The 21,272-nt window shown below is 38.4% G+C and overlaps 1 protein-coding gene across 1 annotated transcript; it reads left to right on the top strand.

The window, feature by feature from the left end:
• Positions 1-902: 902 nt before the first annotated feature.
• On the top strand, positions 903-20,453 carry fnta (farnesyltransferase, CAAX box, alpha). The gene is made up of 9 exons (XM_061901502.1): positions 903-1,081; positions 1,327-1,412; positions 3,325-3,439; positions 3,578-3,682; positions 3,862-3,988; positions 6,920-7,068; positions 8,190-8,252; positions 14,356-14,545; positions 20,021-20,453. The coding sequence occupies exons 1-9, from the start codon at positions 954-956 to the stop codon at positions 20,162-20,164; spliced, it is 1,107 nt and encodes a 368-aa protein (XP_061757486.1). The 5' UTR covers positions 903-953; the 3' UTR covers positions 20,165-20,453.
• Positions 20,454-21,272: the final 819 nt, after the last annotated feature.

Genomic DNA, 21,272 nt, shown 5'->3' with positions numbered 1-21,272 from the left:
CAACATTCACACTCACATTCACACACTAGGGCCAATTTAGTGTTGCCGATCAACCTATCCCCAGGTGCATGTCTTTGGAGATCAGATTGTAAAAAACCTTGCTCCAAATCTGTTACTATTAGTACCTTTTCCATGTAAAATGAAGGTGATGATTGATGTAGCAAGTTGCAAAAATGCCCGTGTGTAATTAGGAAGAAAACATAATTGCATTAATATGACTAAAAAACGTGGCATAACATCAAGACAATTCAAGCAATGTTTTCACATTTTTATGTCCACTGTTAATATACATATGAAAATGGAATAATAATAATTTTATTTCATGGTTTCTTGATGTACTTTCTAGTTTTTACTCACTTCCTATTATGTATATTAACACTAAACATTAAGTCACCAGCTCCTAGTCACAGTGGGACACTGCAAACAAAATCTTTGCATAAATTAAATATATTTGTTAAACGTTCTGAGATTTTATTAACTTAGTCTGTTGAGCAAATGGGCGTGTCTGTTCATTTCATCTGCGATGAGGTGACAACTTGTCCAGGGTGTACCCGCCTTCCGCCCTATTGTAGCTGAGATAGGTTCCAGCGCCCCCTGCGACCCTGAAGGGAATAAGCGGTAGGAAATGGATGGATGGATGGAAGTTCATTTCAATAGTGAATCATTGCCTTCGTACCATGAATTGATTAACGTGGACCCCGAGTCAACCCCAAGTTGAAAAACTTATTCGGGTGTTACCATTTAGTGGTCAGTTGTACGGAATATGTACTGAACTGTGCAATCTACTAATAAAAGTTTCAATCAATCACTCAATGCTGATTTCTCGTTCTTTTCGACCGTTTGCACATATGGATGTAATATTTCCCAGCGTACTTCAACGCACCGCGCGTTAAAACCGGAAATTACGTTCTGGTTTTCTTTGCAGCGCTTTGACGTGATTAAGCACGCTAGCAATGTCGGGTATGGAAGACATGTCCAACGATTTTGGAACATTTAAAGACGACAGTGCTTTTAATGTCGAGGCTGGGGACCATGGCGAAGATGGATTTGTTTTGGACCCGACGCGATATATGTTTTACAGGTAGCTTTGTACGTTACACAAGTGTATTTTGTTTAGCTAGCTCGCTGCTTTTAAATTCATCAAACTTCAATGAATGTCGACTAAGCCTGGAATAAAAATATAAATGTATGGCTATTTTCACAACATAACATTACTTAAGTTTTATGGTTTTGTGTTAATTTTGAACTGTTGAAAGACGCCCCAAACAGATACATACTATATGAATCGTGCAATACATTGGGTAAATGTTAATTTGTGTGTTTCAGAGACAGAAAGGAGTGGGCTGACTTGGAGCCTGTTCCTCAGGATGATGGACCAAACCCTGTGGTCAAGATCGCTTATTCGGAAAAGTGTAAGTTTGACAAGAGACAAACAATAGAAGCAACATGGTTATTTCAGGTTAAAGTACCAAACTATTATGTTTGTTGATGGACTGTCAGATGTGGGTGATACTGCACATTTTAGTATTGAATCCATACTAATGGGCCAGTGTCACCGATAACCTTTAATTATAATCACAATCCAGCCATTTCTACTGCTTGTCAATATTTAAGATATTATGCAAACCAAAACACTTAACATATCTATTTGTAAACAATATACAAATACAACAATTTAGCACAATGTAATAATAATATCAACGGAATGCTTCATATATTCCCTTCATATTCATATACAAAATAAACACATTTGTGAAAATGAACAGGAGAGGACTATAAAAATATTGAGCTCATCACTTTATTGTTTCAGTACTGGTGCTCCCTGGACGTTGATACTATCAGTGTTTGAATTGATCCGCCCACCGCTAATTTCTCTATTAACTGTGAATTGAATAAGTCAGTCCCTCCAAGAATTGCTTTCATGCCAATTCACTCAAATTCAACCCATTCCTGAGGATTTGGCAGCATGGCAACTTTGTCAAATGCCCGCAACTCCCCCCACAATTTCGCCAATCGAATTTGTCTCAATCACGCACGTCAATTTTATAATCAAAACTTAACATATCAACTATTTGTAAATTAAAATGTAAATAAAAGTCATCTTACAGCAGAGCCCATGGGAGGTCCTCTATTTCGCCAATAAAATCCAATAAATAACCATTCAAAAAATGCCAACAATACTCAATTTACATTTCATGATTTGTATATTAACCAAGTATCAGTGATATTGTTATTATAAGCACTAACGCAGACAAACTGTGACCTCTAAACCAAGGCATGTACCGAACCGAAATTTTTGTGTACCGTTACACCCTTACCATTCATACAATATATTACTTTAATTTCTTTCCACGTAAATAAGTCCTAATTTTCAAAGGTGGCGGTTTCAAAATAGCTGTGGTGCAGCACCAAGACCAGAGAAATATATAGAGAATATATAGAGAAAACCCTGTACTTTGATTCCTAATCAAAATATAGATTATTGATTGACCTGAAATTGCTGTGGTGCAGTTGCATAAATGTTAAGTATATTACGTATGTTGGTTACGTAAGTTTGATGAAAATAAAGCTAACGTAGATCCACGCCGAAAGCCATAAAAAGATAAGTACCCCCTAAATATAATTAAGGTTAAAGTACCTACGAAGTGAGGGGAGCAGTGGGCAGCAGCGGTGCCGCCCCCGGGAATCATTTATGGTGATTTAACCCACTATACATCTATATCTATCTATCCATACATACAATTATATTACTTTAATTTATTTTCATGTAAAAAAAAAACCCACATTTTTCAGGTATGTCGGCTTTTTTTTTTTGCCGTGGCGGGCAGACACGATCAAGTACAAGTAAGGGATACCCTGTAATTATAATAAATTATCAAGATTATTTGTACATATTACATAAAACAGTACAGTAATTTTGCCATTTAGTGTCTACTTTTAAGTCTGTGTGGTATAAAACAAGTAAAACATGAATACAGTATTTGTTTTACAATTTTGTTGATATCCCTTGCTTTTTTTAGGTTAAGGTTATAAGGAATCCCTAAAACATTGATAAGTTATAGAATCACGAGTTGATTGTATGTTTTTTTTAAAGAAAATATAAGCCTTAAAACATTGCAACTTTCTAAAAAAAATTCAGGCATTTTAGGCCGCGTCAATTATAAAAAAAAGCCACCAGAATCTGGGGGGGCTTATAAGTCCTAAATGTTTGTATGGGTCAACTGTTACCACAATTATGTGTCACAGTAGCCAGACGAATTAGACATGTAAATAAATAACTTTGTGTGCTGGACATTTTAACTTGTTTTTTGTTTCTACCAACAGTCTCCGATGTTTTTGACTATTTCCGTGCCCTTCTAAAGCATGATGAAAAGAGCGAGCGAGCCTTCGCCTTGACAGCAGATGCCATTGAGTTGAATGCTGCTAATTACACCGTGTGGTAAGTCCCTTGTTGTTTTGAAAATGATCTGATGCTCAGGTTCCCTGCCTGTAACAACACATTTTTTGAAAGCTTGTGAAAGCATCAACACCAAGCACAAACGTTTGCATAATGTGCTCATTTTCTGGCAAAATGCAGGCACTACAGGCGGGTATTGCTTCAAGCTCTGGCAAAAGACCTGAGAGAAGAAATGAGGTACATTACAGCCATCATTGAGGATCAACCTAAAAACTACCAAGTGTGGTGAGTCAAGTCAAGAAATGTCAATGTCTGTGTTTCACTGGGTTATTAGCTGTAGTAGTAAAACATAAACAAATAAATGAATGGATATGTTCAGAAAGGAAAATGAACATGCTCTCCAGAGAGAAACAATGTTGTGAAGTTAAATAAAATACCATGTAGGTATCACAACTGTTTTCCAGGCATCATAGACGTATTGTGGTAGAGTGGTTGAATGACCCTTCAGAGGAGCTGGAGTTCATTGCAGACATCCTCAGCCAAGACGCAAAGAACTACCATGCCTGGCAACACAGACAGTGGGTCATCCAGGTAGGTGCTGGACAGTGGGTATGATAATAATAATATAATACCATGGTATTATTGATACATTATAATTATATAGCATTTTCTTTTACAGGTATTTGTTTTTAAACTGTAACAAAACTAACCAGGCGATAGAGAATGAATATATCAGTGGCATCAATTTTGTTGGACTCTCTTCGCTCCCTCCAAAAATATTGTAAAAATAATGTTTAGTACATGTAGTCTTAAAGCGGTTGTCCTATTTTCATCCCCTTCAAACATAAAAATAGGTTTAAAGTGCTATATTACACTCAAATATCATTCATGTTACCATCCCACCATATGAATTTTTAATTGGAATAACTACCCTTTTGTTAGTCATTCCTGCTCAAAGTCTCATACTAGTTAGTCGGCTGCAAGAGTGCAGGAAGTAACTGGTGGTGGTTTATTTTTGAGGAAGTAAAGTTTATTAGCAGTGCAGTGCACATAACACAGAACATACCCCTGTGCGTCCACGAAAGATACTCACTCTACATTGCTTATGGCTAATTACGGTCTCGCTCGCCCATGTTTTAACACTCAAAAGATAACACATCTCTTAAAAAGCCAGAACAATCGTCAATATTTTTCTGCCCAGTAATTCATATTGTATGTCAAACAAACCCCAAATGAGTTGGGTTTAAAGATTTGTGTGTGAGAGAGTATTATTTGGGCACAAATAACAAACAATTCTGTGATAATATTAACTGATCATTTTGGTCACAATAACCGTGGTAAGAAATGTTCATGTTGTTACATCCCTAACCCTTTATCTTAACATGTATTAACAAATTATGTTATACATCCCCATATACTCTCCTATCTGTGTAATAATTAGAAATATATTGATGTTGGCTTTGAACATGAAATGTAACGTGAGCGTAGCAGGTTCCTTTTCAACAAGCTGTGTACTGCGCCTCTGCTAAAATCCTCAAATTAGAAAAAAAAACGTCATTTAGATGTTGATTGGTGTCACCTTTTCTACCAATCATTGCATTTCTCTTGTACAAACCCTGTTTCCATATGAGTTGGGAAATTGTGTTATATGTAAATATAAACAAAATACAATGATTTGCAAATCCTTTTCAACTCATGTTCAATTGAATGCACTACAAAGACAAGATATTTGATGTTCAAACTCATAAACTTTATTTTATTTTTGCAAATAATAATTAACTTAGAATTTCATGGCTGCAACACGTGCCAAAGTAGTTGGGAAAGGGCATGTTCACCACTTTGTTTCATCACCTTTTCTTTTAACAACACTCAATAAACCTTTGGGAACTAAGGAGACACATTTTTGAAGCTTTTCAGGTGGAATTCTTTCCCATTCTTGTTTTATGTACAGCTTAAGTTGTCAACAGTCCGGGGTCTCCATTGTGGTATTTTAGGCTTCATAATGCGCCACACATTTTCAATGGGACAAGGTCTGGACTACAGGAAAGCCAGTCTAGTGCCCGCACTCTTTTACTATGAAGCCACGCTGTTGTAACAAGTGACTTGGCATTGTCTTGCTGAAATAAGCAAGGGTGTCCATGATAACGTTTCTTGGATGACAACATATTTAGCTTCAAAACCTGTATGTAACTTTCAGCACTAATGGTGCCTTCACAGCTGTGTAAGTTACCCATGCCTTGGGCACTAATGCACCCCCATACCACCACAGATGCTGGCTTTTCAACTTTGCACCTAGAACAATCCTGATGGTTCTTTTCCTCTTTGGTCCTTGAGGACACGACGTTCACCGTTTCCAAAAAACAATTTGAAATGTGGACTCGTCAGACCACAGAATACTTTTCCACTTTGCATCAGTCCATCTTAGATGAGCTCGGGCCCAGCAAAGCCGGCGGCGTTTCTGCGTGTCGTTGATAAATAGCTTTGGCTTTGCATAGTAGTTTTAACTTGCACTTACAGATGTAGCGACAAACTGTAGTTACTGACAGTGGTTTTATGAAGTGTTCCTGAGCCCATGTGGTGATATCCTTTACACACTGATGTCTCTTTTTGATTCAGTACCGCCTGAGGGAACAAAGGTCCGTTATATCATCGCTTACGTGCAGTGATTTCTCCAGATTCTCTGAACCTTTTGATGGTATTACGGACCGTAGATGGTGAAATTCCTAAATTTATTGCAATAGCCCGTTGAAAAATGTTGTTCTTAAACTGTTTGACAATTTGCTCACCCATTTGTTCACAAAGTGGTGACCGTTTCCCTATCCTTGTTTGTGAATGACTGAGCATTTTCACGGAAGCTGTTTTTATACCCAATCATGGCACCCACCTGTTCCCAATTAGCCTGCACACCTGTGGGACGTTCCAAATAAGTGTTTGATGAGAATTTTTCAACTTTATCAATATTTATTGCCACCTTTACCTACTTTTTTGTCACGTGTTGCTGGCATCAAATTCTAAAGTTGATGATTATTTGCAAAAAAAAAAACTGTTTATCAGTTTGAACATCAAATATGTTGGTTTTGTAGCATATTCAACTGAATATGGGTTGAAAGTGATTTGCAAATCATTTTATTCCGTTTATATTTACATCCAACACAATTTCCCAACTCTTCTGGAAACGGGGTTTGTACAATGTTAACATAATAACTACTGGTTGGGGGCATTAGGACAAAACATGACACCCGGAAGACTGCAACCTCTTTGTGGATCACCAGATTATTATTTCTGTGTGACCAATAAAAAAATAAATAAAATATTGTGTAAAATTTTTACTTTGCATATACGTGTTAGTCACACTGTCATCCTGCTATGTTGTCACACAATCAAAACTTCACACCAAACATCACTCTCTGGTCTTTAATGTGCAGCAGCATTGTTTGTGCACAACTTAGTGATGACGTACTGAAATGTGTGAAAGTGCCAAATGATTATGTGTTTTTTTCCACTCTTTCCATTCAAATTTAGGAGTACAAACTATGGGACAATGAGCTGGAGTTTGTAGAGAATCTCTTGGAAGAAGATGTGAGGAATAATTCTGCCTGGAATCAGCGGCATTTTGTCATCTCAATCACTACAGGCTTCTCTGATCAAGCAGTTCTGGAGAGAGAGATCCAGTAAGTCCCCAAGAAACCTCTTCTTCTTTTTTAATTATTTATTCATTTATTTTTTTGTCCTGTACAGCTTCTCAGGCAAATCATATAGTTGATGTAGATGCCCAAATTGTGGTGATAAGAGGGGCATTAGACAGAGAGACAAAAACAAAAACAGCAAACACATCAATAACAACAAAAACAACATCAACAATAGAACAATACTAGCACATACGATATGTACAAATATGATCGTAAAAGTGATACCAAAGAAGCAGTTAGCGAAATAAATAATATAGAAATGACAATGAGCATTTTTACACTACAACTGGAGCAATACAAATACCAATAGAAAAAGCGCTTATGATCACGAATAATACCAATAGTTTACCTTTATTATCAACAGTATAGTTGTTCAAATGCAATAATACATATACATAATGATAACTAGAGAGAGAAAAAAAAAGGAATACCGAAAGATGGAGGGGAAGAGAGAGAGGCAACCTATCTTGTAGATTGTTGTAGTAACAATGGGTTAAGCTTTGTCAGTGTGCCATGTGTTACCCAGTTTCCCCTAGGGCAACAACGTTAATATATGTTTGATGAAACGTGATTATGTGCATGAGTGTATGTATGTATACGTACAGAATGTGTATATGAATGTTTGTACAGTAAATGTAAATGTACAGTATGTGTATATGAATGTGTACAGTGAATGTATATGTACAGTATGTGTATGTTTGTACCGTGAAAGTGCGTGTAGATGGACGAACTTGGAGTATGTAGGTATGTACTGTATTTTTGTATGTATGTGGGAGTGTAGGTACCTATATTTGTATGTCTGAATAACGGTGTGTGTGTGTGAGTATATGTGTGTTTGTATGTACAATATATTTGACTCCCAGTGTGCGTGGGAGCCAGAGTACGGCCCTAGCCGCAGAAGAACCTCTTCTGATCACATTCCTAATTTTGTTGCCAAGGTTTCTGAGGAATATCCACCATCCTTCATAGTCATGCATGTTCAGGAGTTGGTGTAGTTTATAGTGGTAATTGCGACTTCCTCAGTTTTTTTGCCTCTGGTTTTTGTTTCTCTATTGTTTCTCCTACAGTTGATTTTCTTACATTCATTTGTATTTTCTTTTTAGGTACTGTCTGACCCAGATCAAAAAGGCCCCCCACAATGAAAGTGCATGGAACTATTTGAAAGGGTAAGGCATTTATTTTTGTATACAGTGGGGCAAAAAAGTATTTAGTCAGCCACCGATTGTGCAAGTTTTCCCACTTAAAATGATGACAGAGGTCTGTAATTTTCATCATAGGTACACTTCAACTGTGAGAGACAGAATGTGAAAAAATCCAGGAATTCACATTGTAGGAATTTTAAATAATTTATTTGTAAATTATGGTAGAAAATAAGTATTTGGTCAATAACAAAAATTTAACTCAATACTTTGTAATACAACCTTTGTTGGCAATTACAGAGGTTAAATGATTACTATAGGTCTTTACGTGGTTTGCTCACACAGTAGCTGGTATTTTGGCCCATTCCTCTATGCAGATCTTCTCGAGAGCAGTGATGTTTTGGGGCTGTCGCTGAGCAATACGGACTTTCAACTCCCTCCACAAATTTTCAATGGGGTTGAGATCTGGAGACTGGCTAGGCCACTCCAGGACTTTCAAATGCTTCTTACGGAGCCACTACTTCGTTGCCATGGTGGTGTGTTTGGGATCATTGTCATGCTGGAAGACCCAGCCACGTTTCATCTTCAAAGCTCTCACTGATAGGAGGTTTTGGCTCAAAATCTCACGATACATGGCCCCATTCATTCTTTGCTTAACACGGATCAGTCGTCCTGTCTCCTTAGCAAAAAAGCAGCCCCAAAGCATGATGTTTCCACCCCCATGCTTCACAGTAGGTATGGTGTTCTTGGGATGCAACTCAGTATTCTTCTTTCTCCAAACACGACGAGTTGAGTTTATACCAAAAAGTTATATTTTGGTTTCATCTGACCACATGACATTCTCCCAATCCTCTGGTCTATTATCCATGTGCTCTCTGGCAAACTTCAGACAGGCCTGGACATGCACTGGCTTAAGCAGGGGGACACATCTGGCACTGCAGGATTTGATTCCCTGTCGGCATAGCGTGTTTCTGATGGTAACCTTTGTTACTTTGGTCCCAGCTCTCTGCAGGTCATTCACCAGGTCCCCCCGTGTGGTTCTGGGATTTTTGCTCACCGTTCTCATGATCATTTTGACTCCATGGGATGAGATCTTGCGTGGAGCCCCAGATCGAGGGAGATTATCAGTGGTCTTGTATGTCTTCCATTTTCTGATAATTCCTCCCACAGTGGATTTTTTCACACCAAGCTGCTTGCCTATTGTAGATTCACTCTTCCCAGTCTGGTGCAGGTCTACAATTTTTTTCCTGGTGTCCTTCGACAGCTCTTTGGTCTTGGCCATAGTGGAGTTTGGAGTCTGACTGTTTGAAGCCGTGGACAGGTGTTTTCTATACAGATAACAAGTTCAATCATGTTCCATGCACACAGGTAACGAGTGGAGGACAGAAGAGCTTCTTAAAGAAGTTGTTACAGGTCTGTGAGAGCCAGAGATCTTCCTTGCTTGAAGTGACCAAATACTTATTTTCCACCATAATTTACAAATAAATTCTTTAAAATTCCTACAATGTGAATTCCTGGATTTTTTTCACATTCTGTCTCTCACAGTTGAAGTGTACCTATGATGAAAATTACAGACGTCTGTCATCATTTTAAGTGGGAAAACTTGCACAATCGGTGGCTGACTAAATACTTTTTTGCCCCACCGTATACACGGAAGTGTTCATTTTTATTTTATGACTAACCAATAAGTTTCATCAACAACCTATATTCCTTGAAAAAAATGAAACAAATTGTCAAAATAACTTTTTCCTCCTCACCCACTCTGTTCTTGTATATTTTTGGAACTCAATGCACTTTTCACAAATGACCAGCTGTAGTAGCCACAGGTTTTGAGGGCTTCCCTCAAATGCCTATGCTCTCTCTATTTGGCGTGTGTGCTGGTAGGGACATTGTCAGCTTTGTGTTGTCGGATTCTAATAACGCCCAGATTGTGTTCCAGTGGGTGGTGTGAGTCAAAAAGTAGGTTACTGATCGGTATGTGTGGGTTTTCGGTAAACCCCAACATGGAGGCCCTCGATTTCTTCAATGTGGACATTAGTCCAAAATAGGCAACTTACTGTCTTTGACATCCTCACGTGTGAACCTGATGTTTTTGACCACTGAGGTAGTAATGTGCTCTGTGAAAGCCTGCACTTTTTGGTAAAAACGTTATGGACAGTTGGAAGACTGAATGGCACTTCCAGTAAATGGAAGGACACTGCAGCACCGACAGTGAGCGAACTTGTCAAAAAGATGGTGCCACAGCACAAACAATAAAACACCCTTTGTGTTTGTGCTTGTTTTTTTTAATAGAAATATTTTTACTATGACCACTAGCGGCGAAAAAACCTAATTGCGATTTTTCTGTCAAATTGCAACTCTTATATTGTTTACATATAAATGCATAAGACTGCAAAAATAACAAGTAAAGGAAGACACATTACTTTTAGTCTTTCATTCAACATTCTTGTCTCAAGATGCCACACATTAGAACAGTATGCAATAATTTTATTTTAAAAATACACTACTTTGCTTTAAGCAGACAGACTCAGTGCTTTTGTCTACATCATGCCCTTAAACTGAAGAAATAATCCATAAAAACTAGACAGTGTTTCGTGCAATCATAATATATAATAATAGTAAAGCAAATAACCATTTAAAATTGTATAAACTTTTATTTCTCATTATTGTAGGATTGTTTACCATTGTACTGTAATTGGATGGTAAATAACTTTATCATAAATATATAATCAGAAAATACAACTAACTCCCTTGTGTTAGCATAAATATAACCAAAATAGATATTGAACATCTTAAAGTGCATTTGTTTCCCAGTTGGAAAAATTAGATTGGAGAGTGTTTTTTTGTTTTTTGCCCTCACCTGATCACGACAACATTTCCGATCGTTCGTTCATGTGATGGGCTCATATCACCCATCTGATATGAAACTGAAATATTCCCACAACAGGACTTTTGGCTTTATAGTAAAAATGTTTCCCCCTAATTTGTGTTAATAGTTCATAGTACTTCTCACTGGCGAATCGCAAGGCTCTCATTACTGTGAGTGTATTGGTAACGGCCCACTTCTCTTGTCTCCGCCAAGACAAAGATTGTAAACGACTGAAAAGAGGGGTCACTCTGTCATAAATTCTGGTGATAGCGGGCAACAAAAAAACCTCAGCCTCTTGCGGTTATTTACCGCACTAATTAAAACCTTGATGTCAATTTCGTGTAATCGTGCAGCCCTACTTTGTACGCTTTGAGAAAAGGCTAATAGGAACCGCATTACAGCAGGAAGTAAATGGCTAAGAAGAGGAAATTAGCAACTACATTAATAAATCATGAGAGACTGTAATATCCACACGGTACGGCAACAGGTCTGTCAACCGTTGATTGGTGAGTGGGTGGCTACGGCTCTAGCCAATGGCTTGGACTTGGGGGTGGGACTTATGGGACAAGGATGGGACGTGACGTGCGGTGTGGGGGGTAAAGGTTGTGCGAGTTTTCACAGAGGATGGCAAGAAATGGAGATTTAGTTTGTTGTCGTGGCGCGCTGCATTTTGTGACTAACCGACACTTGGAATCTGTCTGAGCTTGTATTCCTTGGAATGTTACAATATTTGTTACAATATGATGAAAATGAGACGACACACGCCTTCAAGCAGCAAATTTATGACGACTGGGGCCAAAGTGTCTGAACATGATGTGATTTTTAAAAGGCACAACAATTGAATAAACAATGCTTGTTCGCCAAGTAGGGACTTTATTTGTTCACTTGGCAGGCTTCTACAGGTCTCACGGATTTAGTCTTCCATATCTATATCTGCTGTGTGCACTAATCCAAAAACCACATACCGCATAGGCAGTATCCAACGGATGAGTCTTGTAGACAGATTAGAAATATGAATATTTAAATTAAATACAATCAGAATATATAATAATATTATACAATATATAAACAATATACAATATAATAATCGTAGATGTATAAATAATTGATTTATAATCAAATCGTATCCCCTGAATCGTAATTAGATCATGAAGTGCCGAAAGATTCCCACCTGTACCTGCTAGTGTTAATGTCTATGTTCGTGTGTTATGATAATTGTTCCCATGGTTTGAACACCGTGATGGCATAGAACAGTGCTTCTCAAATATTTTCTGTTACCCAGCTTACGCCACTCCTAGGAAGAATAAAATATTTCGGGCCCTCCTCCCACTCTCCACCGTGACTAAAAATAGTATATTTTGACGCTAAATTTGTTATGACAATACCTCTGCATTGTAAGCTTATCAAAAATAAAGGAAACAACACACCAGTCTTTCCTTGTCACCCATTGTGGTTACAGTGAAGCAAAGTCCGATACGCACATCATATTCTGGTACAGCAAAAGAAGCATATTCCCCGAGGTTATGCGCCTTCCCTGACATTGCACCGTGCTTCCCAGGGGGGCCCGCCCCATTGTTTGGAAAGACTGGCATAGAATGAGGAATTGTTGTTGTGTATCTGGGAGTAAACTATATAGACGAAAGTGTGTGCACGGGAGGGAATATGTGTTAGAAGTGGAGCGGTTGTTAGCATAACATTGGTTAAAGTTAAAAAGAGCGTGAGCAGGGTTAGTGTGTCTGCCTCACAATACGAAGGTCCTGAGTAGTCCTGGGTTCAATCCCGGGCTCGGGATCTTTCTGTGTGGAGTTTGCATGTCCTCCCCATTACTGCGTGGGTTCTGTCCGGGTACGCCGGCTTCCTCCCACTTCCAAAGACATGCACCTGGGGATAGGTTGATTGGCAACACTAAATTGGCCTTAGTGTGTGAATGTGAGTGTGAATGTTGTCTGTCTATCTGTGTTGGCCCTGCGATGAGGTGGCGACTTGTCCAGGGTGTACACCGCCTTCTGCCCGATTGTAGCTGAGATAGGCACCAGCGCCCCCCGCAACCCCAAAAAGGGAATAAGCGGTAGAAAATGGATGGATGGATAAAAAGAACGTTGGACTTTGTCTTTTTCTGGACGCTACAATGCATTACATCACTTTAATGTGTTTTCACGCAAAAAAAAAAAACAACTAATTCCTAAGGTGAGGCAGTTAATATTTTGCTGCTGTGGTGCACCGCGATCGGATAAATTAACCTCTTAAGGCCCAAGCTGTTTGTTTACATGCTTTTTTAATTTCTAATGGCCTAGTGGTTAGAGTGTTTGCCCTGAGATCGGTAGGTTGTCATACCATAGACCAGTGGTTCTTAACCTTGTTGGAGGTGCCGAACCCCACCAGTTTCATATGTGCCTTCACCGAACCCTTCTTTAGTGAAAAATAAAATGCTGGTTTTTAAAAAATCAAGACAAAGTTATGTTTTTTTTATTGGTGCACAAAATGCAAAATGAACCGTGCATGAACAACACAAACAGTGCATGAACTCACAACAATTTACACACCTGCAAATCAGAGGGAAAATAGTTTGGGGGTATCCATAGGGAGAAGTTTTTATTTACACGATGAGTTGGGTGTGTATTGACCTCACCGAACCACTGAGGCCTACTCACCGAACCCCTAGGGTTCGATCGAACCCAGGTTAAGAACCACTGCCATAGACTATAAAAGACTATAAAAATGGGACCCATTACCTCCCTGCTTGGCACTGAGCATCAAGGGTTGGAATCGGGGGTTAAATCACCAAAAATGGTTCCCGGGTGTGGCCATCGCTGCTGCTCACTGCTCCCCTCACCTCCCAGGGGGTGATCAAGGGTGAAGGGTGAAATGCAGAGAATAACAGACACACACACACAACTTGTGTGTGTGTGTGACAATCATTGTTACTTTAACTTTAACTATTGGACCCTAATTAGATTAAAAACTTAGAATCATCTTTTGATATGATGTACTTATTAGTCCATAAGTAACAAACATGTACTTCATGTTTAGTGACATGCTAATTCTTATTTTTACATATTTTTTTTTTTTTCAAAATTCCATTGTATGTTATACTCTTCTGACACCACCAGTGCCCGTATAAGTGTCCACATAAGCGGCCATAAGACCCCAATTCAAGAGTGTACACAATTTTAGAAATAAGAGGTAAAAGGTGCTGTCCACTATTCCTTTTGAATTAAGGGAGAATCCTGTAGTGATCGCCAATTGTGATTTCCCTTTTAGGATGCTGCAGGACAAAGGTCTGTCATCTCAGCCTGGCCTGCTGGAGAAAATCCTGGAACTGAAGGAGACCCGATGTTCCTCGTACCTTCTCGCCTTCCTGTTTGATTGCTACGAAGACGCTTTGGAGAATAGCAGTCAAAAAGGAAGCGCAGAGGAAGAGCAGATAGAAACCTTAAAACAAGCTCTAGAAGTAAGTAATCATTCAAAAATGTCATTTGGTTGAATGGGTCAGTAGTCAAAAAACGTTTTATGTTGGGTTTTTTTGTATTGTATATATTTTTTTGCAACCGTATTAGTAGTGAAAATGGAAACTGTGCTCGGTGATCAGAAAACAGATATTTTCCGCTCAGAGTTGTATGAAAAACGCGAATTGTAACACATGAACACACGCAAAAGTACAAAGGTGCGACTTGGCTCAGGTGTTTCAGCGGCTGTGCCAGCAACTTGAGGGTTGCAGGTTCAATCACAGCTTCCGCCATCTTAGCCAAGACAAGACACTTCACCCTTGCTCCTGATGGGTTGTGGTTAACACCTTGCATGGCAGCTCCCGCCATCAGTGTGTGAAAAAGGGGGAAATGTGAAAATAGTGTCAAAAGTGCTTTGGGTACCATGAAGGTAGAAAAGTGCTATACAACCAATTTACCATTTACAGAAAATTGGTACTACATAGTACTGATACTGTAATGTGTGTGTGTCCCTGCCATGTGTAATACAAACCCCGTTTCCATATGAGTTGGGAAATTGTGTTAGATGTAAATATAAACAGAATACAATGATTTGCAAATCTTTTTCAACCCATATTCAGTTGAATGCACTACAAAGACAAGATATTTGATGTTCAAACTCATAAACTTTGTTTTTTTTTTGCAAATAATAATTAACTTAGAATTTCATGGCTGCAACATGTGCCAAAGTAGTAATTACGGTCTCGCTCGCCCATGTTTTAACACTCAAAAGATAACACATCTCTTAAAAAGCCAGAACAATCGTCAATATTTTTCTGCCCAGTAATTCATATTGTATGTCAAACAAACCCCAAATGAGTTGGGTTTAAAGATTTGTGTGTGAGAGAGTATTATTTGGGCACAAATAACAAACAATTCTGTGATAATATTAACTGATCATTTTGGTCACAATAACCGTGGTAAGAAATGTTCATGTTGTTACATCCCTAACCCTTTATCTTAACATGTATTAACAAATTATGTTATACATCCCCATATACTCTCCTATCTGTGTAATAATTAGAAATATATTGATGTTGGCTTTGAACATGAAATGTAACGTGAGCGTAGCAGGTTCCTTTTCAACAAGCTGTGTACTGCGCCTCTGCTAAAATCCTCAAATTAGAAAAAAAAACGTCATTTAGATGTTGATTGGTGTCACCTTTTCTACCAATCATTGCATTTCTCTTGTACAAACCCTGTTTCCATATGAGTTGGGAAATTGTGTTATATGTAAATATAAACAAAATACAATGATTTGCAAATCCTTTTCAACTCATGTTCAATTGAATGCACTACAAAGACAAGATATTTGATGTTCAAACTCATAAACTTTATTTTATTTTTGCAAATAATAATTAACTTAGAATTTCATGGCTGCAACACGTGCCAAAGTAGTTGGGAAAGGGCATGTTCACCACTTTGTTTCATCACCTTTTCTTTTAACAACACTCAATAAACCTTTGGGAACTAAGGAGACACATTTTTGAAGCTTTTCAGGTGGAATTCTTTCCCATTCTTGTTTTATGTACAGCTTAAGTTGTCAACAGTCCGGGGTCTCCATTGTGGTATTTTAGGCTTCATAATGCGCCACACATTTTCAATGGGACAAGGTCTGGACTACAGGAAAGCCAGTCTAGTGCCCGCACTCTTTTACTATGAAGCCACGCTGTTGTAACAAGTGACTTGGCATTGTCTTGCTGAAATAAGCAAGGGTGTCCATGATAACGTTTCTTGGATGACAACATATTTAGCTTCAAAACCTGTATGTAACTTTCAGCACTAATGGTGCCTTCACAGCTGTGTAAGTTACCCATGCCTTGGGCACTAATGCACCCCCATACCACCACAGATGCTGGCTTTTCAACTTTGCACCTAGAACAATCCTGATGGTTCTTTTCCTCTTTGGTCCTTGAGGACACGACGTTCACCGTTTCCAAAAAACAATTTGAAATGTGGACTCGTCAGACCACAGAATACTTTTCCACTTTGCATCAGTCCATCTTAGATGAGCTCGGGCCCAGCAAAGCCGGCTGTGCCAGCAACTTGAGGGTTGCAGGTTCAATCACAGCTTCCGCCATCTTAGCCAAGACAAGACACTTCACCCTTGCTCCTGATGGGTTGTGGTTAACACCTTGCATGGCAGCTCCCGCCATCAGTGTGTGAAAAAGGGGGAAATGTGAAAATAGTGTCAAAAGTGCTTTGGGTACCATGAAGGTAGAAAAGTGCTATACAACCAATTTACCATTTACAGAAAATTGGTACTACATAGTACTGATACTGTAATGTGTGTGTGTCCCTGCCATGTGTAATACAAACCCCGTTTCCATATGAGTTGGGAAATTGTGTTAGATGTAAATATAAACAGAATACAATGATTTGCAAATCTTTTTCAACCCATATTCAGTTGAATGCACTACAAAGACAAGATATTTGATGTTCAAACTCATAAACTTTGTTTTTTTTTTGCAAATAATAATTAACTTAGAATTTCATGGCTGCAACATGTGCCAAAGTAGTTGGGGAAGGGCATGTTCACCACTGTGTTACATCACCTTTTCTTTTAACAACACTCAATAAACGTTTGGGAACTGAGGAAACTAATTGTCGAAGCTTTGAAAGTGGAATTTTTTCTCATTCTTGTTTTATGTAGAGCTTCAGTCGTTCAACAGTCGGGGGTCTCCGCTGTCGTATTTTACGCTTCATAATGCGCCACACATTTTCGATGGGAGACAGGTCTGGACTGCAGGTGGGCCAGGAAAGTACCCGCACTCTTTTACTACGAAACCACGCTGTTGTAACACGTGGCTTGGTATTGTCTTGCTGAAATAAGCAGGTGCGTCCATGATAACATTGCTTGGATGACAACATATGTTGCTCCAAAACCTGTACGGACCGTTCAGCATTAATGGTGCCTTCACAGATGTGTAAGTTGCCCATGCCTTGGGCATTAAAACACCCCAATACCATCACAGATGCTGGCTTTTGAACTTTGCGCCTCCGGATGGTTATTTTCCTCTTTTTTCCGGAGGACACAACGTCCAGTTTCCAAATATAATTTGAAATGTGGACACGTCAGACCACAGAACACTTTTCCACTTTGCATCAGTCCGTCTTAGATGAGCTTGGGCCCAGCAGAGCTGCCAGCGTTCCTTGGTGATGTTGATAAATGGGTTTGGCTTTGCATAGCAGCGTTTTAACTTGCACTTACAGATGTAGCAACCAACTGTAGTTACTGACAGTTGTTTTTATGAAGTGTTCCTGAGCCCATCTGGTGATATCCTTTACACACTGATGTTGGTTTTTGATGCAGTACCACCTGAGGGATCAAAGGTCCGTAGTATCATCGCTACATGCAGTGATTTCTCCAGATTATTTGAACCGTTTGATGATTTTACGGACCTTAGATGGTAAAATCCCCAAAATCCTTGCAATAGCTCATTGAGAAATGTTGTTCTAAAACTGTTTGATAATTTGCCTACAAATTGGGGACCCTCGCCCCATCCTTGTTTGTGAATTACTTAGCATTTCATGGAAGCTGCTTTTATACACAATCATGGCACCCACCTGTTCCCAATTAGCCTGCATACCTGTGGGATGTTCCAAATAAGTGTTTGATGAGCATTTCTCAACTTTATCAGTATGTATTGCCACCTTTCCCAACTTCTTTGTCAAGTGTTGCTGGCATCAAATTTTAAAGTTAATGAATTACCAAAAAAATATCAAATATGTTGTCTTTGTAGGATATTCAACTGAATATTGGTTGAAAAGGATTTGCAAATCATTGTATTCCGTTTATATTTACATTGAATATTGGTTGAAAAGGATTTGCAAATCATTGTATTCCGTTTATATTTACATCTAACACAATTTCCCAACTCATATGGAAAGGGGGTTTGTAATAAAACGGTTCAGTTGTCATGTAGTGTCTTATGTGAAGACACACACACACACACAAAAACACAACGCACGGTTTATGTGTGTTATTAACCGACAGAAGTGTGTGGCACACTTGTGGAGTTGTTCTGCACACTGTCACACCTCTGTTTTCATGGCTGTGGTAATGCACACTCCCCTTGCTTGTGGAGGTGCCCTGCATGTTTGGATCTCTGCTTCACGTGACATCTTGTATTTGATTACCAAGTAAATGCACGTTGCAAGAAACACGCCCTGTCTTTAACTGCAAACGCCCATTAGTCTTCCACTTCTGTGTCATTAGGCCTTTTTCCACCAAAAATTCAGGAACTGAAGATACCTGTATAAATCTGTGGTCAGTGTTTCCACCGCATTTCACAGTTTATACAAATCAGACTTTTTACACATATGGAAATAAACTAGAAAAAATTAAGTCATATTTATTTTACTATAGTATTAGTAAATTAAATACAAGGCAATAATATACAAAACCTTTTACATAAAAAAAGGCTTTTGTCCGCAGTGTCCAACAGTGAAAAAGTAATCCTCTTTTTAAAGACAAATTCATGACAGTAATGCCCTCAAGTTCCAGTTCAGCTGTTAATAACAATACAGGTACATAAAGAATGTATGTCAGTGTTTATCTCAGGAAAACATAAACACATCAGATTTAGTGTTAGCCTGTTTGTTGGTTGGTTTATTTCAAACATGAATGCAGTTTCAACATGATACATCACATTTTCCATTTCTTTTTACAACATGCTCGAAAAGGAGTAGGAAGGAGCAGATCTTATTTTTAATCCTACCCTTTTTCCACTTCATAGCAGCATTGACATTGGTATTCGGGTCACTCAGGTTCAGACAAATAACCACGGTACCCTAATGGCGCTTCACTGACTACTTTAACAGCAAGTAAATAAGTAAAAAGTGAATGTTTGATGTGATTTACCTTCATTCTACTCGTCTTTCATTTCACATTTATCTTTAAACTACAAGGTCGGAGTCTCAGTGAACCACTCGCCTCGCCATTTCTAAGTCTGGCTAAATACTTTATATTCTTCTGTAAATACGTTTAAAAGAGTCGATCCACTTTTTGTCGCTTCCCATAATAAAATGAAGTTTGTAAAAATGAAAAATTTGTTCTCAAGGTGGCTGAAAGTTTGGGTACAAAGTTTTAGAAAAGCCCAACTGTGTTCAGCCAATCAGCATTTGACAGCTCAGCCCGTCCCTCTAAGGTTCCTGAAAAGTAATTATTAGTAATTATCATTTGTAAATTTGCAGACATGTTGTTGTTGTTACGATGTCTATCATTGAATGTATATTCATCATAATATTAAGGTTTCTGTGATAAAATATAACTAATCGGCAGAAAACCTTTGGTTGCCAAAATTATCGAACCACAAAGTTTCATAGGAATCTGCTCCAGTGTTTTCTTCAACCAACATGTCATTACACTTCAAAAAGTATCCTTTTCTACTTAGTTCGGAAAGAGCAAACATTTAATATTTTCTCTCTTTTCTTCCAAGATTTGTCACCTTTTAGCCCAGGAGAAGGATAGCATCCGTAAGGAGTATTGGCTGTTTTTGGGACGTTCTTTAAAGAGCAAATATGGATCCAGTGGGCCCAGAACTGGTGACACCGTACCTCCATCTACAGCGGCGGAGAAGTAGGAAATGAACTGGATGCACTTAGTTCACTCCACTCCCACAAAACTGGTTTGATGAACTTATTGCTGTAAACTGCAATTTTGTGTATTGCACAATAGGCATGTTGCTACGAGTGGCCATGCAGTGAAGGAAATGAGTGTTATTATGTCAAGGCCTTCTTTGAAAAACCGGACAAAAATCACCCCTGGGCCATTAGGTTTTATGTTGCAGCATATTTGTATCTATTATATTGCTCTCTAATAGACCTGGGCGATATGGCCTAATAATAAAATCTGCAATTTTTTACAAACCATTTGATTTCCGATTTTTTTCCCTACTTTTGAAAACAACGAGTAGAAATTACAGGGATAATTCAAAACAAGTAATTTGAATTGACACAGCATACATTGCTTCTTACTCTTAGCAAAATTCAAATTTGAAAAATGTTCTCTGTAGACCAGATATAAATTATACTTTTTATGGAATCGTTTTCAAAAATTTCAATTACGAGATTCTCTTGGAAAGCAATTCTTCTGTGTTTTATACAACACTACTCTTGACAAAATATAGCAATGCACATTGCATGTAAATAAATAAGAATCTCCAATATTGAGATTAATAACGTGAAAAGTAAAACTTCTGAATAAAACATACTGCTATTAAAAATGTAGTATCATATGTTGTATGCAAATAAATAATCAAAACATTGACGGGAGTATAGTTTCAGTAAGTGGATAAACACAGGTTTTTATATTCACAGATCTTGGCGGTGTGTAGAGACTGCTTTAGTGATCGTTCTACGCAATGTGCTTCTTTGTCATCATACATGGTATCATCATACATAACTGGTGCAAATGATACCACCATAGTAAGCTGGTTTTTAGCAGTAGGTTGTTTGTTTTTATGGTCTTATTTGCCTTGTATAGAGTTGTATTTCCCACACTCAACTAGAGGCTTCGGTCTCTGATGCAGGAGTAAGTTTGTTGTGCTGCAGCCTTTTTTAAACAAACTTTGCAGGGTGCAGAAACGTTTTGCTATTGTTTGTGTTAGCATTAGTCATGTTTTGCCAGGTGTGCCGCTAAGTAAATAAGGGGCAGGGTGGAAGCTACGGAAGCATTTCGGGGCAAACAAT

The sequence above is a fragment of the Nerophis ophidion genome, linkage group LG05, assembly GCF_033978795.1.
Source record: "Nerophis ophidion isolate RoL-2023_Sa linkage group LG05, RoL_Noph_v1.0, whole genome shotgun sequence".
In the NCBI taxonomy this organism is placed as follows: domain Eukaryota; kingdom Metazoa; phylum Chordata; class Actinopteri; order Syngnathiformes; family Syngnathidae; genus Nerophis; species Nerophis ophidion.
This window is presented reverse-complemented; position numbering and strand designations above follow the sequence as displayed.